At 35.1% G+C, this 27,084-nt stretch overlaps 2 protein-coding genes across 3 annotated transcripts; both read right to left on the reverse strand.

Moving 5' to 3' along the window:
- Positions 1 to 1,780: 1,780 nt before the first annotated feature.
- Positions 1,781 to 12,023, reverse strand: nipsnap1 (nipsnap homolog 1 (C. elegans)). 2 transcript variants are annotated; one of them, XR_006012143.1, is made up of 11 exons: positions 11,115 to 12,023; positions 9,592 to 9,719; positions 8,953 to 8,998; positions 7,367 to 7,461; positions 6,984 to 7,054; positions 6,531 to 6,671; positions 6,257 to 6,288; positions 6,024 to 6,118; positions 3,294 to 3,377; positions 2,484 to 2,598; positions 1,781 to 2,427 (listed from the first exon to the last, which is right to left on the reverse strand). XR_006012143.1 is itself a non-coding variant. In XM_042000656.1 (10 exons), exons 1-10 carry the CDS (start codon positions 11,453 to 11,455, stop codon positions 2,534 to 2,536), a joined length of 1,098 nt encoding a protein of 365 aa, XP_041856590.1. In that variant the 5' UTR covers positions 11,456 to 12,023; the 3' UTR covers positions 1,781 to 2,533. The 2 variants fall into 2 exon arrangements, 1 of the variants encoding a protein (XP_041856590.1); XM_042000656.1 differs by having other exon boundaries at positions 1,781 to 2,598.
- Positions 11,889 to 24,425, reverse strand: lrrc74b (leucine rich repeat containing 74B). The gene is made up of 7 exons (XM_042000661.1): positions 22,569 to 24,425; positions 19,961 to 20,167; positions 18,109 to 18,218; positions 14,617 to 14,732; positions 14,145 to 14,223; positions 13,021 to 13,116; positions 11,889 to 12,929 (listed from the first exon to the last, which is right to left on the reverse strand). The coding sequence occupies exons 1-7, from the start codon at positions 22,627 to 22,629 to the stop codon at positions 12,813 to 12,815; spliced, it is 786 nt and encodes a 261-aa protein (XP_041856595.1). The 5' UTR covers positions 22,630 to 24,425; the 3' UTR covers positions 11,889 to 12,812.
- Positions 24,426 to 27,084: the final 2,659 nt, after the last annotated feature.

Genomic DNA, 27,084 nt, shown 5'->3' on the forward strand with positions numbered 1-27,084 from the left:
TAAAACTATCCTTGTTTGTTTCTTGACTGACATCTTATGGTTTGCCATGTGCAACTAGCAATTATTCAACAACAATTAAGGAATTTGTAATGGGAGAATGTCTGACATTTAGTTTTGCCTTAAATGACTGCAGTATTTGCTGGTATCAATTCTAGTTCTGATTGGTTGATTGCATTATCAGATAAAGTGCACCTGCTACTTTTACACCAGGCCGCTATCTGAATACTGATACTAAAGACTGATTATAAGCTGCTGTTACAATTAGTAAAATAATTAATCTTGCATTTTATTTCTGGTCTGTGAGTAGTTTAAGTCTGAACTTGCACTTCTCATAAAAAGTTAGCGATATTCAACTTTCAGATGAAATTTACAGAAAATGTAAAAAGTTCCCACTATATTGATATTATATATAGGGAATTTAAGTAGAATCTTATTAGGTTAATTCCTATACAAACAATTTATTGAAAGAAAAGCTGATAACAGTCATGGGTATGCCACAACATAAAATGTCAATGTCTCAATAACTTTTCATGTGTTAGATGTTTATCTTGGTTTGATTATGTCTAAATGTGAATAGTTTAATGAAGAGGACTGTTTAAAAACAAGCGGTCATTGAACCAGAACATTTAGTGGTCAATTCATGGAAGAGACTTTGCTTTTTCTTTTGGTGGTTAATCACCTTGTTAGAGAAGCATGCTATGCAATAAGTACTTAATCAATGAACACATGTTCATTCAAAAGTTTAGAGAAAGTCAAATAAATTTCACCTGTAAAGTTTATTTTAGGTGCCTTCTGACATATACAACGAGCTGAATATCCCTAAATTTATGTGAGTAATCTATATGTATTTGGAGTATAATGAAACCAACAATAGGCACAATTTATTTTTATTTTTTTTTAAAGATGTGTTGCTAACATCAAATTCAAAATTTCCCATGAAATGGTAAAAATGTTTCCTGTTTTAACATCTGACATGTTGATTATGTTCTTTTAGGAAATAAAAATGGGTTTGTAAGATTTGCAAGTCATTGCATTATTTATATTTTACACTGCGTTCCAACTTATTTTGGAGTTAGGATTGTATAGATTGTAAAGCTGTTTCTCTGTAAAAAGCCCTAGAGACAGCACCTTTATCGCCCTTATTGAAAATTATTGTGTGTTCATGGATGTTTCCATCAGTACAGATTGGAGACAAAGCAACTAAATCAAGTCATTTGACAAAGGTCTGAATCATTGCTTTCCTACTGCACTTAAAAGCCAGATGCTAACTGGAATAAATAACATTTTTAACCATTGTAAAAATTAACTGAATGAGCTTGTTGCTAATTGCATTCAACATCTTTTAAAAACCTTCATCTCCAATATTTAATTGATTCAAAACATCTATGCAGAAGGAATGATGGGACTGGAGCCAAACCACCAGACTACAATTCTCAATAAATCTTTTATTCATCAACTTATGAGTTATCTGACTGAACTGATATTATTCACTTTACTGATGTCATTGTCTTTCATGTATTAAATTGGAGCTTGCATTCACCCTGTTTTAACCACTAAAACAACCACTAGCAAAAATAAAATGTTTTTAACTTTAGTTCCTCATACTAAAACTTCAGTATAGTCCAATTTAATAATGTCAATGCAGGAATGATACAGCCCTTAAACTGTTTAAAGTTTACTCTCAAGTGCAGATCAAATATTTCTGAATTAATAAATTTGATTCTTCGTTGACAACATTTCACAATGCTTCTTACCAGAAGTTATATGTTTGATTCTGGTAGGCCCTTTACATATCTTACTGCAAATGGCAATCCACAAAATGCTTACATATTTTAATGTTTGTGTTTGAAGAATGAGACATCCCTTTATTTCATGACACAGTTACAGTCAAAGTTACTGTTGTGAAACATAGTGTACATATGAGTAACACAACAGTAACTTTGAACAACTGTGTCATAAAAAAAAGGCATATCTCATTCTTTAAACACAATCGTTAGATAGTTTAATGATTGTGTTCAAAGAATGAGACATTCCTTTATTTCATGACACAGTTGTTCAAAGTTACTGTTGTGAAACATAGTGTACATATCAGTAGCACAGCACTTTGCTGGGGGAAAATAAAACCAATTCAAAATGATGATTTGTGATAAAAACAAAAGACAGGAGACATATTGGCCCGAACATTTGTGTAAATATAAACATTTAGCATTTTTGTATCCACAATACAAATATCAATTTACTTGAGTATGTTCATTATTCTGTTTTTTTATACCTTTGACCTAAATATCTAGAAATGTAGATCTTTCAGATTGCTCTTAAAATAAATGCACACAAACATGGTATCTTTACAGTTCATCACTGGCTGGAGTGCAAATATGGAATCAGACATCAATGTAACACAGATCATCCAGCAGAATAAAAAAACAAAACAAAACAAACAATAAAAAAACAACAACAAAAAAACCTACAATCAGTAAGAACAAGTGTGTCAGGAAGTTTCTGTTGCTAAACTACTTGCAGTTTCAGTCATCGTTTACTGTAACGGTGAACTCTTAGTTGGAATCATTATCCTAGACTCCATACTTCTGATCAAAGGCACTGAGGATAGACAGAGAGACAGGTTACAACATCTTCTAGACGCTTGGATGTGCTTGAAACAAACATTTTGAAATCAAACAAATACATGCAACAACCCCTCTTAAATTCAAGTAAGCCCTTTTTATTGTTTATAGTTTGACACTAATTTATCTGACCCTTTCAGAACAGTAAATGGATCCTTTAATACCCGTCTCACCATTTACTGATGTTGCCATTTTAGAAAATCCTGGCAAATGGCACTGTAACACAACGAACTTTATATTTTAGAACCAAAAATGTCTGTTGCTGATGGTTCTTAAAATGTTTACTACAAGCAGTCAGGCAAAATAGATCAAATGTGATTTATACAATTTTATGACAACATAAAGGAAACAGCTGGCTTTAGGTTAAGTCTATCTGGATAAAGAAGTAAACACTCCAAAGCATCTATAATTACAGGAGAACATACAAAACTAAAATGAATGCTGTAATATATGTTTAAACATTTCTTGCTGAAATAATAAAATAGATTTGGATTAAGCTTGTAATTCTGCAGATTTTAGATGCTAATCAGAGCTGTAACAAATTTGTGATCACTTCTTTCTTCAACACAGAAAATACTGTACAATAGAACTTATGACAAACAACAGTAAATTAATAAGTCAAAACCAGTTTTTTTTATGAACATGTGTGTGGGTGAAGCATTTTTATTCTACCTGTATAATAAACATTTACATCCCATCCCTCCTTCCTCCAGGCAGAGTTTCTAGTCTCCTCCCGGGACTGCAGGCTTTTATAAGCTATAAAACACATGCACAGTGCATCACTTTGCATGTAGGTGAAGCTTAATAAAACATTTTTCAAAACCATGAATCCAAAAATAACAAAAGGTTAAGAAAATGAGTCGTGAGTAAACAAAAAAGAGCAAGTTTTTGCTTTTAACCAATGGTAAAATGAGGCCTCATCATAGGTTTTAGTATAAATTTTGGGGACAATCAAAAGGCCAGTACTAGAAAACCTTAGGGTCTGTGAGGGCTAATAGTTTAAAGCAGGTCAGATAAATAGGAAGGTCCAAGACCATTGATACATTTATAAACAACTAAAAGACCATTAAAATCGATCCTGGAAGGCACAGGGGGCCAATGCAATAATTTTAAACCAGTGTAATGTGTGCCCACTCTCTGATCCTCATCAGAACACATGACGCTGAATTCCGAAATAACTGTAAACTTGAAATGCTCTTGTTAATAAGATTAGAGAGTAAGACATTACAGTAATCTATTCTACTGGAGATAAAAGCATGCATCAACACCTCGGTGCTGGCAAAAGTGAGAAATGGTTGGAGTCTGGCGATGTTTATAAGATGATAAAATCTTTTTTTGGTTACATTTCCAATGTGTGGAATAAAATCCAACTCAGAGTAAAAAGAACAACCAGGTTTGTCGCACACAGTGAAGGTTTAAAATTCTGCAGTTTTGGTAAAATGATTTCTCTCTTGCCTTTAGGGCCAGTGATTAAAATGTCAGTTTTGTCCTGGTTAAACTGTAAGAAATTCTCATAGATTCATTACTATTTATATCTAAAATACAATTTAAAAGGACGTTCACTGGTTCTACATCATCGAGACACAAATATGTAAAGCTTTGTATCATCTGCATAGCTGTGAAAAATCAATGGCGGGCCTCCTGGTGACATCCCCAAGAGGCAACATGTTCAAATTAAAAAGCACTGGGCCCTAAAACTGATCCTTGGAGAACCCCACAGTGTGTATACTTAGAAAATATTGTTGATTTGTGAGAAAGGAGTAAATCATTTAAAAACAGTACCTGAGAGGCCCACCAGCCTTCTGTGTCTGTTTAATAGCATGGGGTGGTCTACTGTTTCAAAGACATCATTAAAAAATCTTAAAAGGGCCATTGAGGGAGTGTGTTTTTTCCTAAAACCAAAATGATGTTTTTCCATGATATTGTTTTTTTTATTTTTCAAAAACTCATTTAACTAAATAAAAACAACTTTTTCTATAATTCTATTTAAAAACAGAAAGTTTAATACAGGCAGGTAATTATTAAAAACACTGGGGTCTGTAAGAGAGTAACTTGCAATATTTAAAAGCTCATACTCAGAGAAACCCTAAAATGCTTTTAAAAGTGTGGGAAGGGGATCTAAAGTGTCTTTGCGTCAACCAGGACAAAACAATTGTTTTACCACTCAGGTGAAAACAATGCATCAGATATGTTAAAATCAGCATTTTGCTGAGATAAAAGATTGGATCTAACAGAGTCTGTTTTACTTCTGAAGTGGTCTAGAAAGTCCTCACATGCAGCATCTGATGGTGGCATCGAGGACTTGTTAAAATCAGCATTTAATTATAAGATCAATGGTTTTTAAAAAGAATTTGAGGTTGTTTTTGTTATTTGTGATGAAGTTTGAGAAGTGGAGTGTTCTTTCCTGTTTAACTGTATTATTGCAGATTTTGAATTCTTCATGCAAAATTTCGTAATGAATTGTTAGTTTTGTTCTTCTCCATTCCATCTTTGCTATCTTGCAACTTCTTTTAAGCTCTTTAATTTCCTGGCTGCTCCATGGTGTTTTGGATTTAGTTCTTAAAATTTTTGTTTTAAGTGGAGTTGCTGAGTTAATGGCTGACTCCATACTGCTACTAAAATCATCAGCAATAAAAATCACAGGATGCAGGTAAAGTCTGAGCAGGAGTTTGGTTTAAAATGTCAATAAAATTTGCAACCACTTCAGAAGTTGTATAACGTCTCCTCACAGGTTTCACAGAGAGAGAGAGAGAGAGAGAGAGAGAGAGAGAGAGAGAGAGAGAGTTTTAATGGGTAGCTTTTTGTTTCTTTAGTAGTAAATGCAGCCTAAAAGCAATCATTTCAGAGCTGAAAGTAGCAAATCTGACCCAGATGCATTGAATATGCATATAAAGAGAACAATGAGGCTTAAAAAAGATCAAATCTATAAAAAAGAAATCAAACATGATTTGGTTTGCCAAAGTGAGCTGTTAGCTTCTTCGCAAATAAAGAAGAAAAAAAAAAGAGAAGTGCACATAGGAAGGCTGATAATTGCCAAGCAACCTTATTGACTGAGGAGCACAAGCCTTGTGGATAATTAGAAAATCATTTACATGCTGAAGTCTCTCCAGGATCTATTTGGAATATCCTGTATGACCTTGTCGACAAGCAAGACTAAATAAAAGGTGCCCCTATACTCCTGCTGAGATTCAGAGAAAGAAGAGGACATTAAGAGGACATAAGTTGTGGGGCACAGTTCTGTTAATGAAACTCCAGTCTTTCAAAATGATGGAAAGTACTAGAATGTAAACTGGTGGCTAATGTGAAGAGAGTAGCTAAGCTGGCTAATATATTTGAAGATGTTTTCTTTTAATCCTCCCCAAAACAAGATTCATTATTGATATAGAGTCTGTATTTACTCACCCCACAAGTGATGAACAACATACAGGTCACCGATCTGTGAGAAGAACCCGCCCACCGCCTCATTGTTTTCCTGCCTGTGTTTGATTGCCCTCGCCCTGTTGTAAGATATGCTCATTGCAGGAGGATAATGCTCACTGGACCATCTCCAACAATTAATGATTACACAGGCAAAAGTTCAAGCTACTGATGGTTTGAATTTACAGAATATTTCAGGAAAATTAAGTTTGTCTTACCAACGGTTACCCCACTCAATCATGGTTCCTGGCTGAAACATATGACATGGTTTAAAACTTACCTATGACGTCACATATAGAACATCTCACACTATTTTCATCCAAAATATCTAAATGACATGCTTCAGTGTAACTATTAAAGATCAGATTTTAGTTTTTTGTTTGGAATTTACATGGTGAAAAGCATTTCTGTAGTTCTTATAAACATAAAGATTTATCATCTTTAGAAGCATGCAAGAAATGTAAATGTAATGTTTAAAATATGTAAGCATACCTTAAGGTTATAGGAGCGCAATTCATATATGTTTGGTCCTTGTCTTGGCAGGGGTTCGTTCCAGAAGCTGAACTCCAAAAGAAGCTGGTTTCGCCTTGAGGTCAACATTTTTGCCCTCTCTTTCCGAAACTCCAAATACTCCTTCAAAGATATGAAAAGAAGTGTATGCAGGTATGCTAATGTGTTTTAATTGTTTACACAGCATGTCAACATTTTTGGAGATGGGATTGTAAATAATTAAGCATATCTGGAATGAAGTCCTATCTTATCACTTCCTATAAACAAGATAGTGTCCAAATCCAATGATATTGACTTTCCATTTATATTGACAGACTATTCTTTTTAAGCACGTAAATCTGCACTTAAAAATACATATGCAAATTAATTAACGGCTCCTTCAATAGCTAATTTATGTATAAAAAAAGAAAGATAATGAAAGAGCTTCCAGCATACCTTGTTGATTTTCAGTTTCTGCTGGCACTCAGTCAAAGCTGGATAGCCTCCTCTGTAACGCCACAGATGCACTGCCAACACACGACAGCAGATGTCACTGTAGCACTATGAAAGGACTGACGCCGCCCACACAGCCCAAGCTTACTGAACCTCCATCATCATGTTATCACTGCTTGCTGTACCTGAATGTTCAACATTCACTGAAAAAGTATCATTTGTAATTAGAGATTTGCCACTGGTGGGTAATCAGGAAGTGTCTGTGTCATCCGTAATGTTTTACCAAACAAACCACAGCCAAAGTGCAGCCAGTTATAAGAAAGTCTTCATGCAGCCTTTCTGATTGAAGAAGGACTCGATTGATAAACTATTGCACTGATGCTTACCAGCTTGATCCTGTTCTCCATACCAGGTATTCCAGCTTCCAACTACCTCGCATGGGTAGTCCTGGTCCTGATGGAGCTTGTTTTGCACTTCGGCCCTAAAGTCACAATAAAATAAATAAACACAAAACACACAAATATTAACAGATTATTGGAAGGTGTTTAAAGTTATCATTTACTGTCATATCAGCACAATGACCTACTAGAGGACACTCAGAGAACATGGAGTAATAAAGATAAGTCCAGCGTTATTATCTTCTATTTAATGCCACTGTATCGTAAAATATATTGCTTTTACATCAATTATATATGTTCAGTTAATCTTGAGATTCTACAACAATACAGTCATAATGTTTTCAATTAATCTTTGTTACTAAAGAAGAGCCTAAACTGGCCCTTGCCTCAAAATATCACCCTATAAAAAATAAATTAGTGTATTTTTGGACACCCAAGAAAAGAATGTGGGTTACCCTGAACATCTTACAGCACAGGCATGTAAGATTTTGAAGAGAAGGCTCAAAGCCCGACTTGTAGCCTTTGCCACATGTCATCCTACTTTTCTAAGAGATATTCTACACTTTGTGGTGAAGATATAGCTAACGTTCTGATTCCTTGGTTTTGCATACCTGACCTTCATCTCCACCTTTCTTAAACACATCACAAGTTGAAGAAACTCCTACCAAATAACACTTTGATATCTCCTTATAGCCCATTTCTGCTTTTTGGGCCTCTATAATTTAAATTTTCTACACGCTTGGTAGCTGCTTACAGGAAACCTACTGCTGTTGATTGTTGGGAATGGGTTGGAAAGTAAGATTATTTATAAATCTCTGAAATTTGCATTACCTGGCCTTTCTTAACAATGACTACAAACCTGCTGTGGCCTTAACAAGCTAATTAAGGTTTGAAATCTTGGTCAAAGTTATGCAAGAGTTCAAATCTCTTGGTATGGCCAATTAAATGGTTGCCCCCCCCCCCCTCCTTATAATTTGTCATTATAAATGTGAATCAAAATAGTCAAATACATACTTGTCTGTACTAAAACCGCTTTAATTTTGTTCAGCTTCATTTTGTCAGAGTTGGCCTTTACATAGATCATCCTCACATATTTTACTATGAGTTGATACAGCTTTAAAATTACAGCAGCATTCTTCTAAAGGGATATTCATATTCATCCTGAAAGTATTGTTTTTTTTTTTTGTTTGTTTTTAAACAAGCTTGGAACTTTATTAATTTGTTCTATGTGCCACCTTCCTTCATTTATTCTTCACTAGTAACACATGATATTTACACATATAAACAAATCTCACGTGTCCCCTTTACTATAGCTTATGGTTGCAGAGATATAGGCTACTCTTTTCCACAGGCATGTTCAGTTTTCAAACAAAGGCCTAAAATACAAAAAGACAAAGGGTAAAATGCTGAAAGAATTCTTTGTCCCTTTAACTTAGAATATTTCATAAAGGAATCCAACTACTACTTTTACATTTTGAAAAGGCACATTTGAAATGAAACCTACAGAAAAAAAGCAAAGAGCAGAAAGAATGAAAAGTGATGGTGTGAGGGTAATAATGTTTCAACAAACTTACTCGAGACTGTTGTATGCGTCCAGGCACTCTGGTTTGACATTGTGAACTTTAAACAAAAACAGAGAGACAGATTTATCAGAAATTTGTGCTTAAAAAAAAAAACGCAATCAAAATGTTCAACAAAGTAATTTCACACTCCGATTCAGCAAAGGCTTTTATATGCACAATTGATTCACTTGCACAAGATTACAAGCTATGGCAACTGAATTCCTTGCACGCTGTGATGAACCCCACAAAAGGATCAAAGTCTGGGGAGAATGATAGATTTCTTCTCAAAGGACAAACATTGTTATTACATCAGACTGGAAAGAAAACCAGGCAAATTGTTTTGATGTTACAAAGTTTTATAGAGCTGATATGCCAGACTATCAACCTGGTTACAGCCTGTCGGCTGTGTATGTAATATTAGACTTTTAATTTTCTTTGAAGTCTCTGCAGTCACTGTGGATTGAATTTAATTAACATGATTTATTTATCTGCAGAGATAAATTACATTATAGACCGTTGTTACACAAAACAGACGCCATTCAGTATAATATAACATGTCTGTCTCACATTCACATTTCATCAGTCCTGTCTAACCCTGCTTTTAGAGACAATGGCCCTTCACTTGGATGGTAGAAAAACCTGTAGGCCTACATTGAATTTTATACAGGTTGCTGATCTCTTTCTTTGACAGCAGATTGGAGTGAGCGTCTTTCCTGGTGTCAACTTTGTGTACAAATAAGGACCGGAACCAGCCTTTGTCGCTCTTCTCGGAAAAACTCCTACACAGAAACAAGATGAAAGAAAGAAACAAAAGCTCAAAGCAAAACCATTAACCAGAGAAGGTCTTGATATGAAGAGGGAAAAACTTTGAAAGGACCTTGGAGATGTGCATGACATGCTGGCTAAAAAGATAGTCATGCTAATATCCTTTGATATTAAAAATATGCATACTGTATTAATGAGTGGGTAGAGTGCAGCAGCATGTGTGTGTCTTCAAAAAAACTTCACCCAGTCTAGAGTCAATTAAAGGGAAATCTTGTTTGCTTCAAGAGACAATGTAGAAATCTAAGAGGCTACAATCAGATTTTAAACATTAGTGACTGTAGCTGTCTTAAAAGTCTGATAGCAGAGCTTCAAATCTGACATGTTTAAGCTGTACTTTAAGGGAGCTGTTTCAAAGAAAATAAAGTAGGGAAAGATGTAATGGTGGCACACACGAAAAGAAGTATTGCCAGTAGTAAACACAACAGTCTCCAACTAAATACCCCATTTGTTGTTATAAAAAGCATAAATTAGGAACAAATTTGTTGGGAAAATAAATAAATAAATAAATAATTTACTGAACACTGTCAGCTGCTTTACATGCTCTCTGAATTACAGTTCCCATCCATTCCTCTATTAACAAATAAAGCTCCCACACTCATCAAAACACAGAATTCAAGGACTTTCATTGCTTTTTATAAACTCATAATTTATAAAACTCCTTTTAAAGCTGCTTCAATTAACCTCAATTTCTGGATTTTTCACAAGATGTGAAGTGTCATTCCCAGGCAGTATAAGTGGAATACCCCCACTTAGGGATTAGGGAAGCGATACAGTGCTACTTAAAATTTTGCACTGACTCAGCCATCTGTTAATTTGCAAACACTTAATGACTTTCCCTATTCCAAAAATCCTTAAACTTTCAAGGTCAGTGGAACTCCTCTTTTTTAATAAACCACATGGGCCAGCGGCTTTAATTAGGAGCTCTGATTAAACATGAATCTCCCATGGCACCCTGTCAAAAACACTTGCTTTATTTAAAATCTGACTTAGAGGAAAAATCCATATGGTTGGAAGCCCAATAATGCTGCTTACTGGTGGTAGTTGCATGGAGTGTATTTACAGTACAAAGTTCAGAGGTCCTGGAAATGATTACAGCAGGTTTGGAAACGTGTGTCATGTAACATAAAATATTAAAATCATGCTGGAGCTATTTCAAATGCACACAATGATTCAGCATTTCATGCTTTGAAGTATTAAACAAAACTTGTAGATTTATACAGCTGTATGCTGAAAATAACAGCAGCTAAATCAGGTGAAATTGCAGTTTTACAACCTGAACAAACATTAAGAAACCAGATGTATATGTATTTAATAAGTTAAAAGATAATTAAAGAAAAAGCCATCCTTACCTGGTTTGGTTCAGGTGTACAGAATACCTGTGCAGCATTTTCAAAGAACTCCGCACACAACTACTTGTCGCCATGTTCTTCTGCAAAGTAAAATCAACCAGCGGACCCTTAACCATTCCCAGCTGGTTAATGTTTACCCCTCTGTCAGTGATCATGTGGTGAAACTTGCTGATAATGGTTTGCCCGCCAGAGTTTAAAACACATCTCATGGACTGACGCAATTTACAATAATCAATGTACAAAATCGGCCAGACCTGAGTGGTTGACTGTGCTTTTTGATGATAACAGTGTTTAAACAAACATTTTGAGTTTTTACTAGCAAGGAAAGTATGATTCATCATTTTACAATTCACCTATGTGACTGAAAGTTTGTGAACCCACCAGACTTTTCCAGTATTTTTATTATTTAACATAAAACTGCTATCTTGACTGCATGACAGATGGCAGAAGATGAAGACAATCCAGAAAAACAAACAATACAATGAAGAAAATGTGATCCTTCTGCAACAAAATTGACCAGTTCAGCTTCAACTCTGGGAAGTTGGTAGGTTTCTTCAACACAAACTCCAATTCTTCCCCATTCTCCCTTTTTGGCGGGGAATGTGATGCTCTTAACGAGAGGCTCACTAAATGACAGTGACATAGACTGATATTACAACCTGACAAAAAAATCCATTGTCACTGAGAAGGACACAGATCTCTACTGGAGAGCAGACAGGTATTACAGATAATTCCAAGTGAATAGTCTCCTCTTTCTAGATGAACAGTGGGGGATTGTACTGACTGGGAAGTATTTATTTACAGACTTTTCTTACAATAATGCAGTGGCAGCGCAAAGTGGAAAATGTCCAGATGAGTCATATTCAGCTAAAATTACATGTGCACACTGTTGATTTGACGAAGAGGACTAATGATCAAAAATGCATATCTCTTATTTTATGTTTTTGCTTTTAAAAAGTACCATATCCTTATTCCATTTATTTTATGTTCTGGCCCTTCTTTACACTTTTCATATGTGTTACTTTTTCCTTTCCTCAGTTTTTAATACTAAGAGTATATATTTTGGCAAGAGAGTAGGCTGACAAGATAAACAAGTGCTAGGATGTAACACCACTTAAATGTTAGGGTTTATGAGTCTAAAGTACATGCATCCAAAGTGATAGCTCACTGGATCTAACAGTTTGGGTTATGCTGCAGTAAACAACTCTCTTATCTAACAGTGGATCATTCTTTCTAAGCTGGTTTTTCTGTTTAACTGGTCACGCAGTACTTCATTTCTGTTTTGTACAACCCACTTTCAGTTCTTTTCATACATAATGTGGTGCTCTCTGATTCTCTCCATCACTCTACCCACTGGCATTATATAACATCAAATCAGATCATATCTAAAAAGAATCTCACTCAATATCTGTTTTCTACATCCATCATCCATTCTCATCATCACCATCGTTCCAGTTTGACCTCAGCGTTACCTTTAGATTGAAATTATGGGATATTTCTCAAGTTTTATTTATGTATGTTACATTTTATTCAGGAGTACATGCTGTGATAGCTTCTGGAAAAAAAGAGATTGTTGCCAAGCTTCTATCATTATTTTCTTTTCTTTTTTTTTGTTGCTGATGAAAACATTTATAGAGTGTAAAAAGGCTATCTTACATCTTTGCTGGCATGTGAATACTTTAATTACAGTAAAACCTTTTAAGATTTTGTTTTACTTAATGTACCAATGCGGCCCCCATGTATTACTCTGAGCACAGGGAACATTTCCTTTACTGTTGTATACAAGTCTTCAAAATCCTGGGTGACGGTGATATCCTGGAGAGAGTGAGACATGAACATGTTTGTCTCATGAAAAATTAATTTAAAAAAGAAGAAAATCTTTCTAGAGGTGAAATGTGTTACTCACTGAGAAGTCTAATGTCTCCATGGCTGAATCTGGGTTCTCCTGAACAGACTGAAGGATCCCATAGCACCCACTACTCTGAATGGGATTCCTTCCAATCTGAGACACAAATATAAGAAAATAAACAAGGTTATGTAGGATAGGAAATAGTTTTCTAAGGCAAGCAATTGTACTCATTTTTTCCAGCACCTAGGACCGCATATACCAGGAGTGATGCTATGGAAAGTTTATGGAACAGTCACTTATTTTGTCACTTTATTGACACGTGTCACCTTAAGTGTTCATGTCACTTTTAAACCACTTTTGGATTTTGTTTGCTTACTTATATACTTTTATTTTTTTCATATTATTATTACCTTGGTACCTGACCTTGATCAACAAAGCATTTATCCATTCATCCATCCATCCATCCATCCATCCATCCATCCATCCATCCATCCATCAGCCATGTTCAGCTTGCATCAGTCTGTTAAGTCGCATTAAAATCCAATATAAATAAATAAATAAATAAATAAATAATAAATAAAAATAAAAACAACCATTTGATTTTCAGGTAGTTTCCTTAGTTTGGGCTATGAACATCATAAAGGCATTGCCATTTGTCCGTCAACTTTAATCCAAGGAATAGTTTTGTATTTTGGCCATTGAGAATTTGACTACACTTCCACTAATCTGTGTTGTAAATAATAATAATATAAAAATTTGGACAGCAAATTTACAATATATTCCCCTACTGAGGACTAAAGAAAGGAAGCGTTGCTCCTGTAATTCTTGCTTTGGTATTTTAAATAGTTTTATGATTTGAAGTAAGTCTTGTTTTAAATTAATTATAACTTTATTTAGAAATATGCAATAACATTTTACTGCAGTGGCAGCATTTTGAGCAGGTCTATGTTCTTTGGCTCAATAAGTTTTCATAAATGCAAAGGCAGAAAAATATGCTCAAAACAAATGTATCAATGTAATCAATATGTTACGCTCAACCATCTCCATGACCCTGATAACGCAACTGTGGCACTGACACAAAAACAATGTATAGTGATACTTTATTTTTCTTTTTCCTATTTAATTCACTGATGCCTCCCATTGCTTTTGAAGCTAAATCCAATCTCTTTTCAACAGCTTACATTGAGGAATTTGATTGTCTTGTTTGCTTTGAGGCCCATGGCGAGGCGGATGGCTCCCTCAGGGGGTATTCGGTTGTTACTGTAGTGAGAAACAAATGCAAAGAACAAAAAGAAGTGTTAAAGGAGCAATCATAAAGTGTTGTTGTTTAAACTATATTATTCATTCAAGTTGCATAAATTGCTTGAAATTTGCAAAGAAATTTAACAAGGGGCAGAAAAACAGGGTTATTTGAACTTTTTATGGAAGCAAGTCTCAAGAAAGAAGTTCAACAAAAAAACCAGAAGGACCATCATTCAAGAAAAGCTACAAATCTTGAAGAAGAATTTTAAACTCACTAGGAGGCTTGTGTAATTAGAGTAGGGTCACTTTCATTTGATTAATGAAATAAGGACTAAGAGGAAAGTTCAACCTTTGCTGTTTTTACTGTTCACTAATCTAATAATCAGATACTAGGATTACCAAGATTCCTACCTCACATTCAACTCCTCCAAAACATAATTCTCTTTAAGAGCCTGTCCTAAAGCGATGGCTCCTTCCCTGCTGAAGCCATTGAATGACAGATCCAGGGTTCTGAGGAAAACATTTACCTAAAACACAGTAAAATATAATCAGATGCCTTTGGTAAAGTGAGATTTCAGATGCTAATATTGCTGGAAATGACAATGATTTCTAAACAGATTTGAGTTTCACAGAAAATGTGAGATGGAAACGATTTTCATTGCCTGTTCTCTCGTATATTAAAGTGTTCAGGTGATGTACAAACCTGTAATTATCTAATAATTTTGTTTATGCCTAACCCTAGTCAAACCCTAAACTGACACCAAACTAGAAAACTTGAGCAGCTGGTGGAAAATACTGGATGGATGGGACTAAATCCTTGTGATTTGTCCGGGGTGACCGTCCATCCACTTCTGGAATTTAATCATTTTCAACATTTGTTGTGCAATTTCACATTTGTGACAATTTTAAAGATTACCTTTAAAAATGTGGTAATTTTTCTGGGCATATTCATCAGCTTCATGAAATGCCAAACATGACAGGTCACAAGTCTAAAAAGCTGAGCCGTATCAAAATATTGTAGCCGAAGGGTGTAGTAATTTCTTCATGTTTGAGCCTCTGTGAAATTACAACATTTTTACACTGCAGAATAACATACCTTTCACACTCTGGAGGCTGCACCGCAGATATTATTCATTTAAAACATTAACATTTTTTTTATCTAAACATTTTAGTCAAGTTTAGATAATTATCTAGTGCAACTGAAAATTCTTTGCACACAGCACTAATAATAGTTGGACATTGAATGTTTCTGTACTCATAATTTTATATATCTATGTATCATTTAAAAGTAATATTTGGTAGACAAGGAATGTCTTTGTCAATTGATGTAAAATTTGAATAAAGATGTTAATTAATTTAGAAGAATCTAATGATGGCTGTCTGAATTGATGAAGTTATAGTGAGTAAAAATTTTGTGACAGATGTGCACAAAACAAAACAAAGCAAAAAACAAACAAACAAAAAAAGATAAACAAAGCAAAAAACAACTTCCTAAAGCAATACTATGTAAGTTTCCAACATTAAAACATTGTGCTTCTGACTCATTTTTTTTATGGCACACTGGCATTCATTTTGCAGACAGGACAGGAATCAACCTCAGAGTACTACATCCACATTGTGTTAATGTGTACTGTCTACTTCTATGTGTCTTTTGTGGTTTTATCCCAAACGGAGCTCTAAAACCTATCAAACAAAGCTGTTTGTCCATTTAGAGACACTGTAGAAAAATTGGTAACACAAATATGGCAGCTTTTGTGTATGTGGACCAATTGCAATTAGATAAAATGGCTGATCCTAAGAGAATAAGATTGCAACAGTTCTTTTAGTAAAGCGATTAAACTGTAGTCAGAGGTGACCTTTGAACTCTGTACTGCCCTCTGGTGGATGTCTTGTCTAACAAACGTACCATGGTATGTACCATTCTCACTGATCACGTAAGTTGCATGTTGGCGAGGTTTGTGGGTGGAAAAAAGATAAACAAAGCAGGCCTACTGCTACAGGGCTCAGGTCTACAGCTTGTTTTTCAAGTAAAAAAACATAATGGTACATCCCTGTTGTGCCTTTGGATGTTCCAGTCAACATCCCATAATTTTAATGACATCCTGCTGACCCTTAACGACAGGCAGCGAGAATGGTCCGGGGAAGTATAAGGGTACTGACATTTGAAATGGACGTACCTATTTATGTATGTTAAGGGAGCATAAATAGGCCTTAAAGATATATGATATTTTAGTTTTCTGATTGATGATGCCCCTTAAATTTTAAACCACCAAACTTGTATGTCAGGTATCAGGGCAGCGTGTCACTGCACTTTAAAAAAAATATGTATTTGCTTGTAAAATTAAAATACATCAATGTGTTCAAATTATTTGTAAAGTTAAAGATCAGCTAAAACATTTAAACCAAATTATATTCATATTTGGTCCATTTGTGTGTGTGGTTCTTTATTTATTTATTTATTTTTGTCTTTTTCTGTGTTAGATCATTTCTTTTTTTTTCTATCTTGTCCTGTCCAGCATCGTTATCTGAATCCCAAATAACATCATTGTAAACCCAAAAACCAGCTAAATATTTATTAAGATAATTGTAAAGATTCCCATGTTCTAGGCCTTTAAGGGTCTGACTCAAACAAACCTGTTAGTGAAACTTAATGATAAGGATCCAGTTGACCGTCTTCATTGTTAAAATGGAAATGGGAAACTATTTCAGAACTGGTTCCTGTTGTGATGTGTAATGGACACCATACCAGGGGACTGTTTCACAATGTAGGGCAAATTTTAAGATTTCTTGCACAATTAACAGTTAGTATAATCTCAACAAGACCTCTAATCAAAACATCCAGGTAATTTGTTCATCCCCTAAGTATGACTCATGGGGTTAAACTTCCATCACTACAGGCAGCAGAAAGGAAACATACGTAATGAATGTTTCCACATCAAAGTAAACATCATTCTCAAGTGTTTCCATTAATAAGCCACAAAGTCCTATTAGGTGGGAAGATGGGGGAGTGGATGGGGAAATTTAGTGCAGAACTTTCAACCACAAAGCAAAATCTATTTTTCCATCAATAATAAAATACCCTTCATAGCACTTTTGTCATTTACCTGGTTGGGTTTAGGCAATAACATCGCTCTGCTAGGGTTAAAGATCACAACTACATCATGTTCATGGTTTGAAAATGATCACAGCCTTTTTACAAAGGATGATTATCAGCCAAAAAAAAAAAAAGGAAAAAAGAAAGAGCAGTTTGAAAGAACAGTCCACATGTCGCATACTCTTTAAGGGTTATTATAAGTTGTTACCTACATTAAGAAATTACATTTAGGTTTTGAAAAGACAACAGTCTCTGGTCTTTGACTGAGCTGATTTAACTTTCCAGAGCTGGACAGAGAACAAAGCATCTAGCAAAGCATCTTGTGTTATTTTAACTATATTACCATATGAGTGTAGTTATATCAGTTAAAATAATTTTTTGTATTCTTTTTCATGAGCAGTTTTTCATGGTTTTTAGCAGGCCTTTGTCCAATTAAAAGTGATATTAACGCGGAGTTAACATTAAAGTCGATTTACTAGTTTTTGGAAGTACTGCTACATGTAGCCCAACAACTAGAAAAAAAATAAAAATCACCTGTCACATGAGGCATCCCAGATTTTTAAAAAAGAAAGAATCTAAGTGTAATCAGAAACTAGAGAACAAATACTATAGTTCTGCAGTAGTTAATATTGAGTATTCAAATATCAGAAATGTGAATGTATATTTTGTACAGGAACTGTTTGAAAAGGTGTGATGTGTTGCACTTCAAGTGCAATTCAAAGTGCACCAATATAATGCACCTTTTGATCTTCATTTGCCTTGCATGAGTTCAAAAATATTAGCCAAACATGAATTTGCAGATGTATTACCCCAAGGCTGTTGGCTAACACCACTGCTCCTCTCCCTCGAATAGAGTTCCAGCCCAAACTTAGAGATCTCAAACTTGTGTTGTCAGACAAAGAATCACCCAGGATTTGTCCTTTGGATAAGAAAAAGAAAAATCAGAAAAGTGAACAGAAGAAAAAACAAAAACATATTCTATCTAACTGGAAAAACAAGGGTATGCATTACAGTTTTAATAAACAGATATAATAGATTTAATAGTTCAAATCTAATCTTTTTACCCATTAGATTCTCAAAATATTTCTGAGGTGAGAGACTATTTAGATGTCTTTGTAGTAAGACGTCATAGTCAGGTCACTTCTACACATTGTGATGGACACCACAGCTCCCCTGAGAGGCAGGGACCGCCATCAAAAGCACTATACCCATCATCTCCTCTCAAATAGAAGGCACATAACACAACAGTCAATGTTTCACATTCACAGAAAAAATCACCTAAGACTCTCCATCTGGTTGGAAAAAAAGCATTAACACCATGGCTTGAATGTCAGTGTGTTTGATTGGTCTTCATTTTCTCTTCACAGAGGAGAGCTCTCGAAACTCACAAAGGTGTCTTTCGATATTTCAGTAGCAGAGAATACAGAATGGAATATGTGGGAGGTGAATCATACCTGCACAATGGCAATAAGACATGGTGGCGTCCTCTTTTTCCTCAGACAGATTTATTTTCGATTACCTATATTAGGTGCTCCGTTTCCTGCTCTGTCATTCTTTCATGAGGGACCAATCACAAAGCTCTTCCACATGATAATTGAACGAGGTTTTAATGAAGGAGAAATGCTTCTGACCTTTGAATGCCACAGTCTGGTGGTGCCTGCTGTCCTGTGGCTGCTTGGAGATAAGGCTACACAATTATAGCAAATTCTTTTATGGGAACAGCTTTCCAGAAATCTAATAATAGTAGAGCACTGCTCATATATTGTAATTTCTGCACTCTCAGCAGTAATTGGTCAATTTTTTTGGTTTATAAGGCTCCATTGGATATTCAATTATCATTTAATAAGAAAAGAGGACTGCAAAGCCAGATGTGAATGATTTCAACAACTACTTAGAGAGTATAAGTGATCATTCATTCACACCCTCAATTGCAAATAAAAAAAAGGAATGAATAACATGTATTAAAAGTAGGGCTTCCCATGATATAGAAAATGTATAATTATCACAAAATGTCAGCATGTGCAGTATTAATATCATAAAGACATTTTGACAAGAAACAGAAAAGCTCATTTGTACTGAGGGCTGCATTCCACTAACCCTTTGTTCTTGGGCAAGTGAATGCAGCATGTAATATATTTCTATGTGTTACTCTGTTGGTCTGCATCAGCACCATCATGTTCTTAAGCATAATATAACATTTATACAGCATCACCTTACCAAATACACACACCAGTGAAAATATTTCTCTGTCCAAACTCTTTTGAAGAGGATGTAAAAGTCACATATCACCAGACGTGATACCTTTTTAATTTTCCCATTAGATAACATTTTAGGTTGTAATATTCAATTAAGCTTTCTCAAATGTAGACCTTTTTAAATATTTTATTTATCTTTCTTTAAGGTTTCATTTACATGTACCATGTTTTTCCAGTTTATACCCTTGTATGCTCCTTTAAAAATGTCATGGATGCGCCCTTCCAACTAGCTTATGCAGGTGAAACAGTTTAGGGATAGGTTTGTAAACATGTGTATTAAACTGTATCTGATCCAAGATCTTTAGTAACACCTTGATAAAAAAAAAAAGGTAATGTTTCATTCTTTGAATGGCCATGACCGAACAGAAACAACAACATTGCTACTATGCAAGACTGGTTTGGTTACCTGCATGGTCTCCCAGAGTGTTGAAGCTCAGATCGAGGTGCTGTACGGTTGAGTTGTTGATAAGAGCTCGGCCAAGATCCTCAGCAGACTGGTCTGTGATATGGTTTCCAGACAGATGCAAACTCACCAGAGTGCTGTTCACTTTAAGCATACCAGATATGGCTCTGGCACCATAATCTCCAAGATTGTTGTCAGACAGATCCACTTCTGGAATTGACAAATAACTGTAAGTGTAAATTAAGGTTAAATTCAGTTAAAAGATCACAGTACAAAGAACAATAACCAGCACAGGTATTTATTCAGAAATAAATTCCAAAGGGGAGAAAATCTACTTGCTTTTTACATATAGCAAATTTCTAATCATCATTGTTTTAATAGCATGCCTACTGCTGTGTTTCACTCCTCTTGGAGATGATAAAGGCAACTGAATTTTTAATGTATCTGCTTAGATGGGAAGAACATTCCATGAAACTATTAAATCTTAAATGAGAAGTTGATTAAATTTGAAAGTCATGACCCAATACAAGTCTAGAAATAAAAATTTTATCTGCATTTGTTTTTACTGATATTATGTTATTACAGACATTCACAATCGTAGAGGAAGAATTATTATGATTACAAAGCCTTGACTTCTAATCTGGTACTACCAAGGTTGTATATTAGAGTATGCTCGAAAAGTGATATTTGATAATCAACCAGAATCAAAGTTTGGATAAGAAAGTTGGAGAGATGATGGCAGAATAAGCTGCAGGTTTTCTGTTTTCTTCCTACAAGTTAGATTTTCTCTGTGTTCAGCATTTAGAATCTCCTGTATATCCCATATGAAAATGCAGTCCTGATTAAATACAAGAAAACAAACAACTTTCTCTGTTCTTGTGGAGTATGCACAGGGTTTTATATTTGCACACTAAAGCTTTTTGTTGTTGGCACCAGTATCTTTATTGCATCTCATTTAGCTCCATGTATGGTAATCAATTGACATTCTATTTATTCCATCAGAACTACCCATCTCTATTATGCTTGCAAACTCCTACTGTTTGTCCAGGTATAAAAAAAACAAACAAACAAATAAACAATACAAAACTTTTGTGAAAGACTGAGTTATCACATGGTTTGCCAGGATCTTGGAAAACCAAATTAGCTAGCAAGCTAACAAACTGCTAATCTCTTTGTGAATAGATTTTCATGAGATGCTCAAAATGCACATTGTTGTGAGTAACACAGGAATTGAAGTGTAGCTACTATAAGCCCAGTTTTCACTGAGCGGTTTGGCTCGGGCCGGTGCAGTCCGGTAAGCTATTTTGTGTGCTTCAACTAAAATAGGGGCCCATACAGCCGAACCATACCGTGCCATTTTTTGACCCCCTTCAGTTGTAGGTCCACAGGAAAATGCAGCAATACGGTTAGGGTGAAGGTACTGGCATCTAACAATAAACCTCACTGATTGACGGACAGAAAAACATCACTGCCCACAACAAAAGAAAACAAACACAACGTTGCAATTCAGTTCATGGTTCTGTTGGATGTTGGAAAGATAATAGGAAATGGATGGCTGCAGAAAACTAAGGTCTGGTCGTACAATGCAGCATGTATCATTTGTAGAAAAAGCCAAAAGTCAAGCAGAATGAAATGAGCTGCTGATTGGCCTCCATTGTTGTTTGTAGCATCACGTTTATTGTTGTCGTACTAGAATGACACCATACTAGGCATTTGGTCTAAATCCTGCAAGCCCAGTGGCAGGGTCTGACTTGTAGTGGGAATGCTCACCTGAATTGGCTGGACCAAACCTTCTGAACTGTACCAATCTGTGCCGAGCTGCTCAGTGGGAACGGGTCTATGGTGTATAAAACAAAATATGCAGACGATCTTTTGTTGTTTTTGTCACTTTTTAGCCTGTATTTGAAGTTGAACTTGGATATGAAAAATCGAAATATATTTGGCTATATATGTTTGACATATGTAGGCACAGATAAAAGATGGAGAAACCAAGTTCTTACAGTTTTAAATAATCATTCATAAAAGTGGCAACACATGTGGCAGAACAACCTATGCCAACTATTTTCGACACAGATTTCTGTACTGTTTGTTTAGCAACTCTGTGTATTTTTCTAATTTTAAACAGAAAAAAATACATTTATAATTAGCCAGTATTCCATGGCTGTGAAAGAGTTTCCAACATCTATGGACAAAATTTAGAGTTTGTGTATTACCAACACCACATAAAGATGTCATAGTGGCAATAAGGTATCCAAACTAGGAGCATTAATGTCAATGTTTATTGCTAATTAACATATGCTAGCACTGACAAAATCATTCACAACAGCACTGGTTTATTACTAAAAGAGTTGAGCATGAAGGTGCACAATGATAATGTAAGCCTACAGGTCCTGTGTGACTCATAAGTCATCCTGCATGTATGAGATTTCCACAGTGAGACACCACTGCCAAATATACAGCAGGGACCCAGATGTTAAATTGTGTGCTGTTAATGTAACTGGGGTGAGAATGTTGTATGAGTGGGAATGACACTTCTGTTTGTAAAACATACCATGTGTGGAAAGGAGTGAAAGACACAAAGTGTGTATGCTTGAGTGCCCAGTACAACCACCTGTAATGTAACAATTTTCCCTTAACATCTCGGCAATAGCAGCTCCGCCCATTCCTTCCATCCAATTATCTCGCAGGTTCAGCCGCAGTATTGAAGTGTTGGTTACCAGGGGAACCGCCAGTGCTTTGGTGCCCTGCAAATGCACAAACTCCCACCCTCAAAGTGAAATTCTTCTGTTTGTTCACTGCAGTACATTTTCTTATCTGTATTCCAGTTAAAAGAGTAGATGCAGGTGGGCAGAGCGACAAAAAAGGAATATTAAACCTGTGTGAAGTAAATTAAGCAAAAGGGAGCTGTGTGGAGGTGGGGGTTAGAAATGAAGCACAGAACATGAAAATTATAGTTTCTAGCACAGCTAATAAGAAAGTGCAGTGCATGAAGTGTTATGTTAACTTGACCTTAACAGAAGATGTGAGAAGATAGCGTGATAAAATGCATGCAGAATATATGTCTGCAGGATTTTAAAAGTCTGTCAACCTGTTAAAACATAAAATAGAAACTGAATTTGACCCTGAATTTGCTTTTTCACTCTGTCATCAATTTCTGAAGCTTTGTTTAAAACTTGGTGAGGTTACTGAAGTCAAAACCTCATGAAAAATTTAGTGAAGAATGACCTGAAACAGGTCATGTAGAAGAATAACTCTTTAATTTTGTTTGGTTACATTTTTTCTAAATATATGTCAGATATTTATTTCCAGTTTATTATACAGCCAGTTTGGAGAAATATTTGGACACTGACATAATTAAAATTAATTTAGCTGCTCAACAAAACATTTACAAGTTAACTACATTATGAATGTGGACTAACAGACTGACTACCCTTTACATTTCTAAATTGAAGATAGTTTTGGGAATTTCAACTTTAGAATGTGCAGTTTGTGCATGTTTTTGAAGCTTATAATCAGACAATTTTCTGTTTTCTCTTGCATGTACAGTTGTGGGCTATTTGTCTGATCTCTAGCGTTATTAAAATATGCAGGAGGTCTGGAGTTGCTTTGTTTGCATTTGCATTTCATAGCTGTTTGTGTGAAATCACTACATGATTTCTAAATGTAAGGGAAACTATCCATCTTAACGCAGCCAAAGCAATACAACTGAGTGGCTAAATCAATAGTTTGGTTGTTTCTGAGAGAAAAAAAAAAGAAAAAGAATACACCAGCAAGCTAAGAGACATAAAAGGACCTGGATGTCCACAGAAAAGAAAGGCAGTGGATTATCATCAAATCCAAGTTAAAGAGAAACCCTTTACAACATCCAGCCAAGCAAAGGATACCCTTCAGGAGGTTGGCTTATCATTATCCAAACATTGCGTAAAAGAGCAAAAACAGAAGATGCACACAATAAGCAGACAGGATTAAAATAATACATTTAAATCTTAAGAAGGCCAGATCTGGACCAGCATTTCTACAAACAAATGGAATTAAAATCAACATGAACCAGAATATTAAGGTGGGGGTGTGATAGCATGGGATGCATTGCTTCAGATGGCTATAGCACAAGTAATATGATAGAAGACAGACACAGCCAGACAAATTACGAAGTGTAAAGGGATAGACAGTCTGCTCAGACTCAGCCAAATATAGCTCAGTTGATTGGATAGCACTTTGCAAACATGAGGTTAAAGCAACTTGAGTTTCTTTTACAAAGAACTGGACAAAGAAGTTAAATCACCTTTAAAATCCAAGTCAAATGTGTGGTCTGAAGGGACAGAGCTGCATTTCACTTGCTAAAGACAAAACTAAAGGCAGGAAGACTCACAAACAAAAAATGACTGAATACAGCTGCAGTTACAGCCTGGCAAAATATTACAAAGGAGGAAAGACAATGTTTACAGATGCTAATGGATTCCACATTTTAAGCAATATATATATATATATATATATATATATATATATATATATATATATATATATATATATATATACATATATAAATATATATACACAGTATATATTATTATTATTATTATTGTTATTATTATTATTATTATTATGTTTGAGCCCCAGAAACTAGGCCTTGCATATTAAGGAGCTGTAATTCCTAATACCTCCAGATTCAACCTAAAAGTCTGCACTTTAAGTTCATATTCATTAAACAACTGCTAAAAATATATTTGTAAAAGTAGCTCACATAATCTAATAAGAAAAAAAAAGTGTGAAAACATTTTCAGACTTCACTGTCTATGCATGTCTGAGGTTATTAGAAAAGATTAAAGTGGTGCTCTTTATAGTTTATTCTTTGTCATATATATATATATATATATATATATATATATTATCATCATGTATCAGTTCTTTTCCTGTTGCACATTTTAGTTCAGACATTTTATGGACAGCTCTCATTCTGAATAAATGAAACAAGTTTAAGCAGGTTATAGAGACGAGACATTCATCCAGAATGTAAAAAGGTGAGGACAATGGGAATCACCCATTTTACGCCTCAAAATAAACAGCTGATTCAGGCCAAATAATAAAAATATACATACATTTTCAACAGTTTTGATAAACATGAAAAAAAAAAGTTACATTAAAATCACCTAATCATGCCAACAGTTATCTTTAATTTTAACAAAAATACCCCCAAAACAAAAAATAAAGATTTGGAAGCTGACAATAAAGTTACATGTTGAGTGGGTGAAAAACAAAAACAAACAAAATAAAACAAAAAACAATGCACAAATATCTATAAATTACAACTCGGACTCATTGGAAAGCAGCAAATGACCGCAATAGCAGTGCAATTGCTTCTTTTTTCTAGATGAGAAACTTAACTAGAACTTAATCACAATGGGACTAAAAACTTTTATATGTGGGCAGTTTCCTGTTACTAAAACACCATCTGTAACATCGAATTTGCAGCCTCGTGTGACTCAGAACATGTTTCATTTTTTAAAATCTGACAAGCTAAATAGACAACAAGTAGAATGTGCAAAACATACACCTGAGATCATGCACATTTACACCCACTCATATATAGATGGGTACACTGATGATGATTTCTGGGGCACACATATGCATGCACACTAGGCAGGTGTCGGTTCACAGTGAAGGGGTGGCATGTAAGCCGCAGGGTAGCACAAAAAACATGCAGAGAGACAACCAAAAGAATGGATATACCAAATGTTGGCAAAGAGTTAATGTAAGGCAAGAGGCAGAAGAGTTACGAAATGCAAATTTTAAAAGCTCCATCAGTTAAGAATGAAGAAGTTGACAGCTGTCGGATATGATCTGGGCAGCATCATTTGTATTCCTTAATGTCTTGTTACAGAGATATTGTATTTTTTTAGTGAAAGGCTCTGGGGAAATGGTTACTGACTTGCTGAGACAATGGAGTCAATATTATGCTACAGCCCGGAACCCATTAGAGTAGCTTAGCAAAAAGATGGGAGACATGAAGCATGACATCTATAAAAAGGAAGTAAATTCTTCCTATCAGCAAATTTAAATCTCATTTTAGTATATTTTGTTTGTTTAATCTGTACAAAAGCTAAAGTGTAAAAATAAATAGCTGTTTATGAGATTCTGTTTGTTATAAAGATTGGTGAAACTTCTTAGCTAAATCAATATTTTCTTAACTGAAGAAGTGACTTCCTGCTTCAGGATAAGGAAGCAATCATGATACTACAACATAAAAAAAAAGAGGAAAGTGTTGGTGCTTACTGTATGTGATGGCTTGCATTTGGACAGAGCCACTTCCAGTTTTTAATCTGCATGAAGATGATTCTCACAACTTCCCATCAGTCACTGTTGTTCTTTCAGTACCCCTTGGTGTCATGTCAATGCAGAGGGAAGCAGCTTAGTCTGACTGACTGTGTAATAACATATCTGAGCTGTGCATTTAAAATCCAACTACAAGCTTTTCTCTAAAAATTTCTTTCCACCACCTTAAGTAGAAAACTGTTTTGCCTAAAGTTAAGTTCTAATGCCTAAACCAAAATAAACAGTGAGTGGGGAAGGAAACAGAAAACAAGGAAGTGAAAATAAGTGTATTGAACAAGCATTTTTATGTTACACGTGGCTTAAAAGTCCAGTGACCTTCAGCAACAGCCCATTCAATTACCATACGAGGACCTTGTTTATTTAAAACAGTCCTGAATGATGTCAGAAAGCTGGAAAACTCTGGGATTTCACATTATAGTAATTTAGACTAAACCTGGATGGTGTTTAGCAAAAGAAGATGAATCTACTTCAACTTTTGCTCTGGCCACAACATGGCCAAATCCTCGAAAGCCACAAAAGGAAGCATCATGACAAGTTAAAACAATGCCACCATTTAAATCTAAAAAAACAATAATAAAAAAAGAAAAAAAAATTTAATTAAATGATCTGTAATGCTCCACCAGTATAAGGTTGAAGAACATATTGTACTATTGTGCTCAAATGAATATTTAGATATCAAAAACTAAGAGCCCTGAAGAAGGATATTTTTCTTTTACATGTCATAAATTTGATTTTGATCTGACTTGATCCAGAATTCAGTGGTTTCACTGCACAACCTATCCTGGAGGTTTGGGAAA

This window comes from Melanotaenia boesemani, chromosome 11 (assembly GCF_017639745.1).
Source record: "Melanotaenia boesemani isolate fMelBoe1 chromosome 11, fMelBoe1.pri, whole genome shotgun sequence".
NCBI lineage: Eukaryota > Metazoa > Chordata > Actinopteri > Atheriniformes > Melanotaeniidae > Melanotaenia > Melanotaenia boesemani.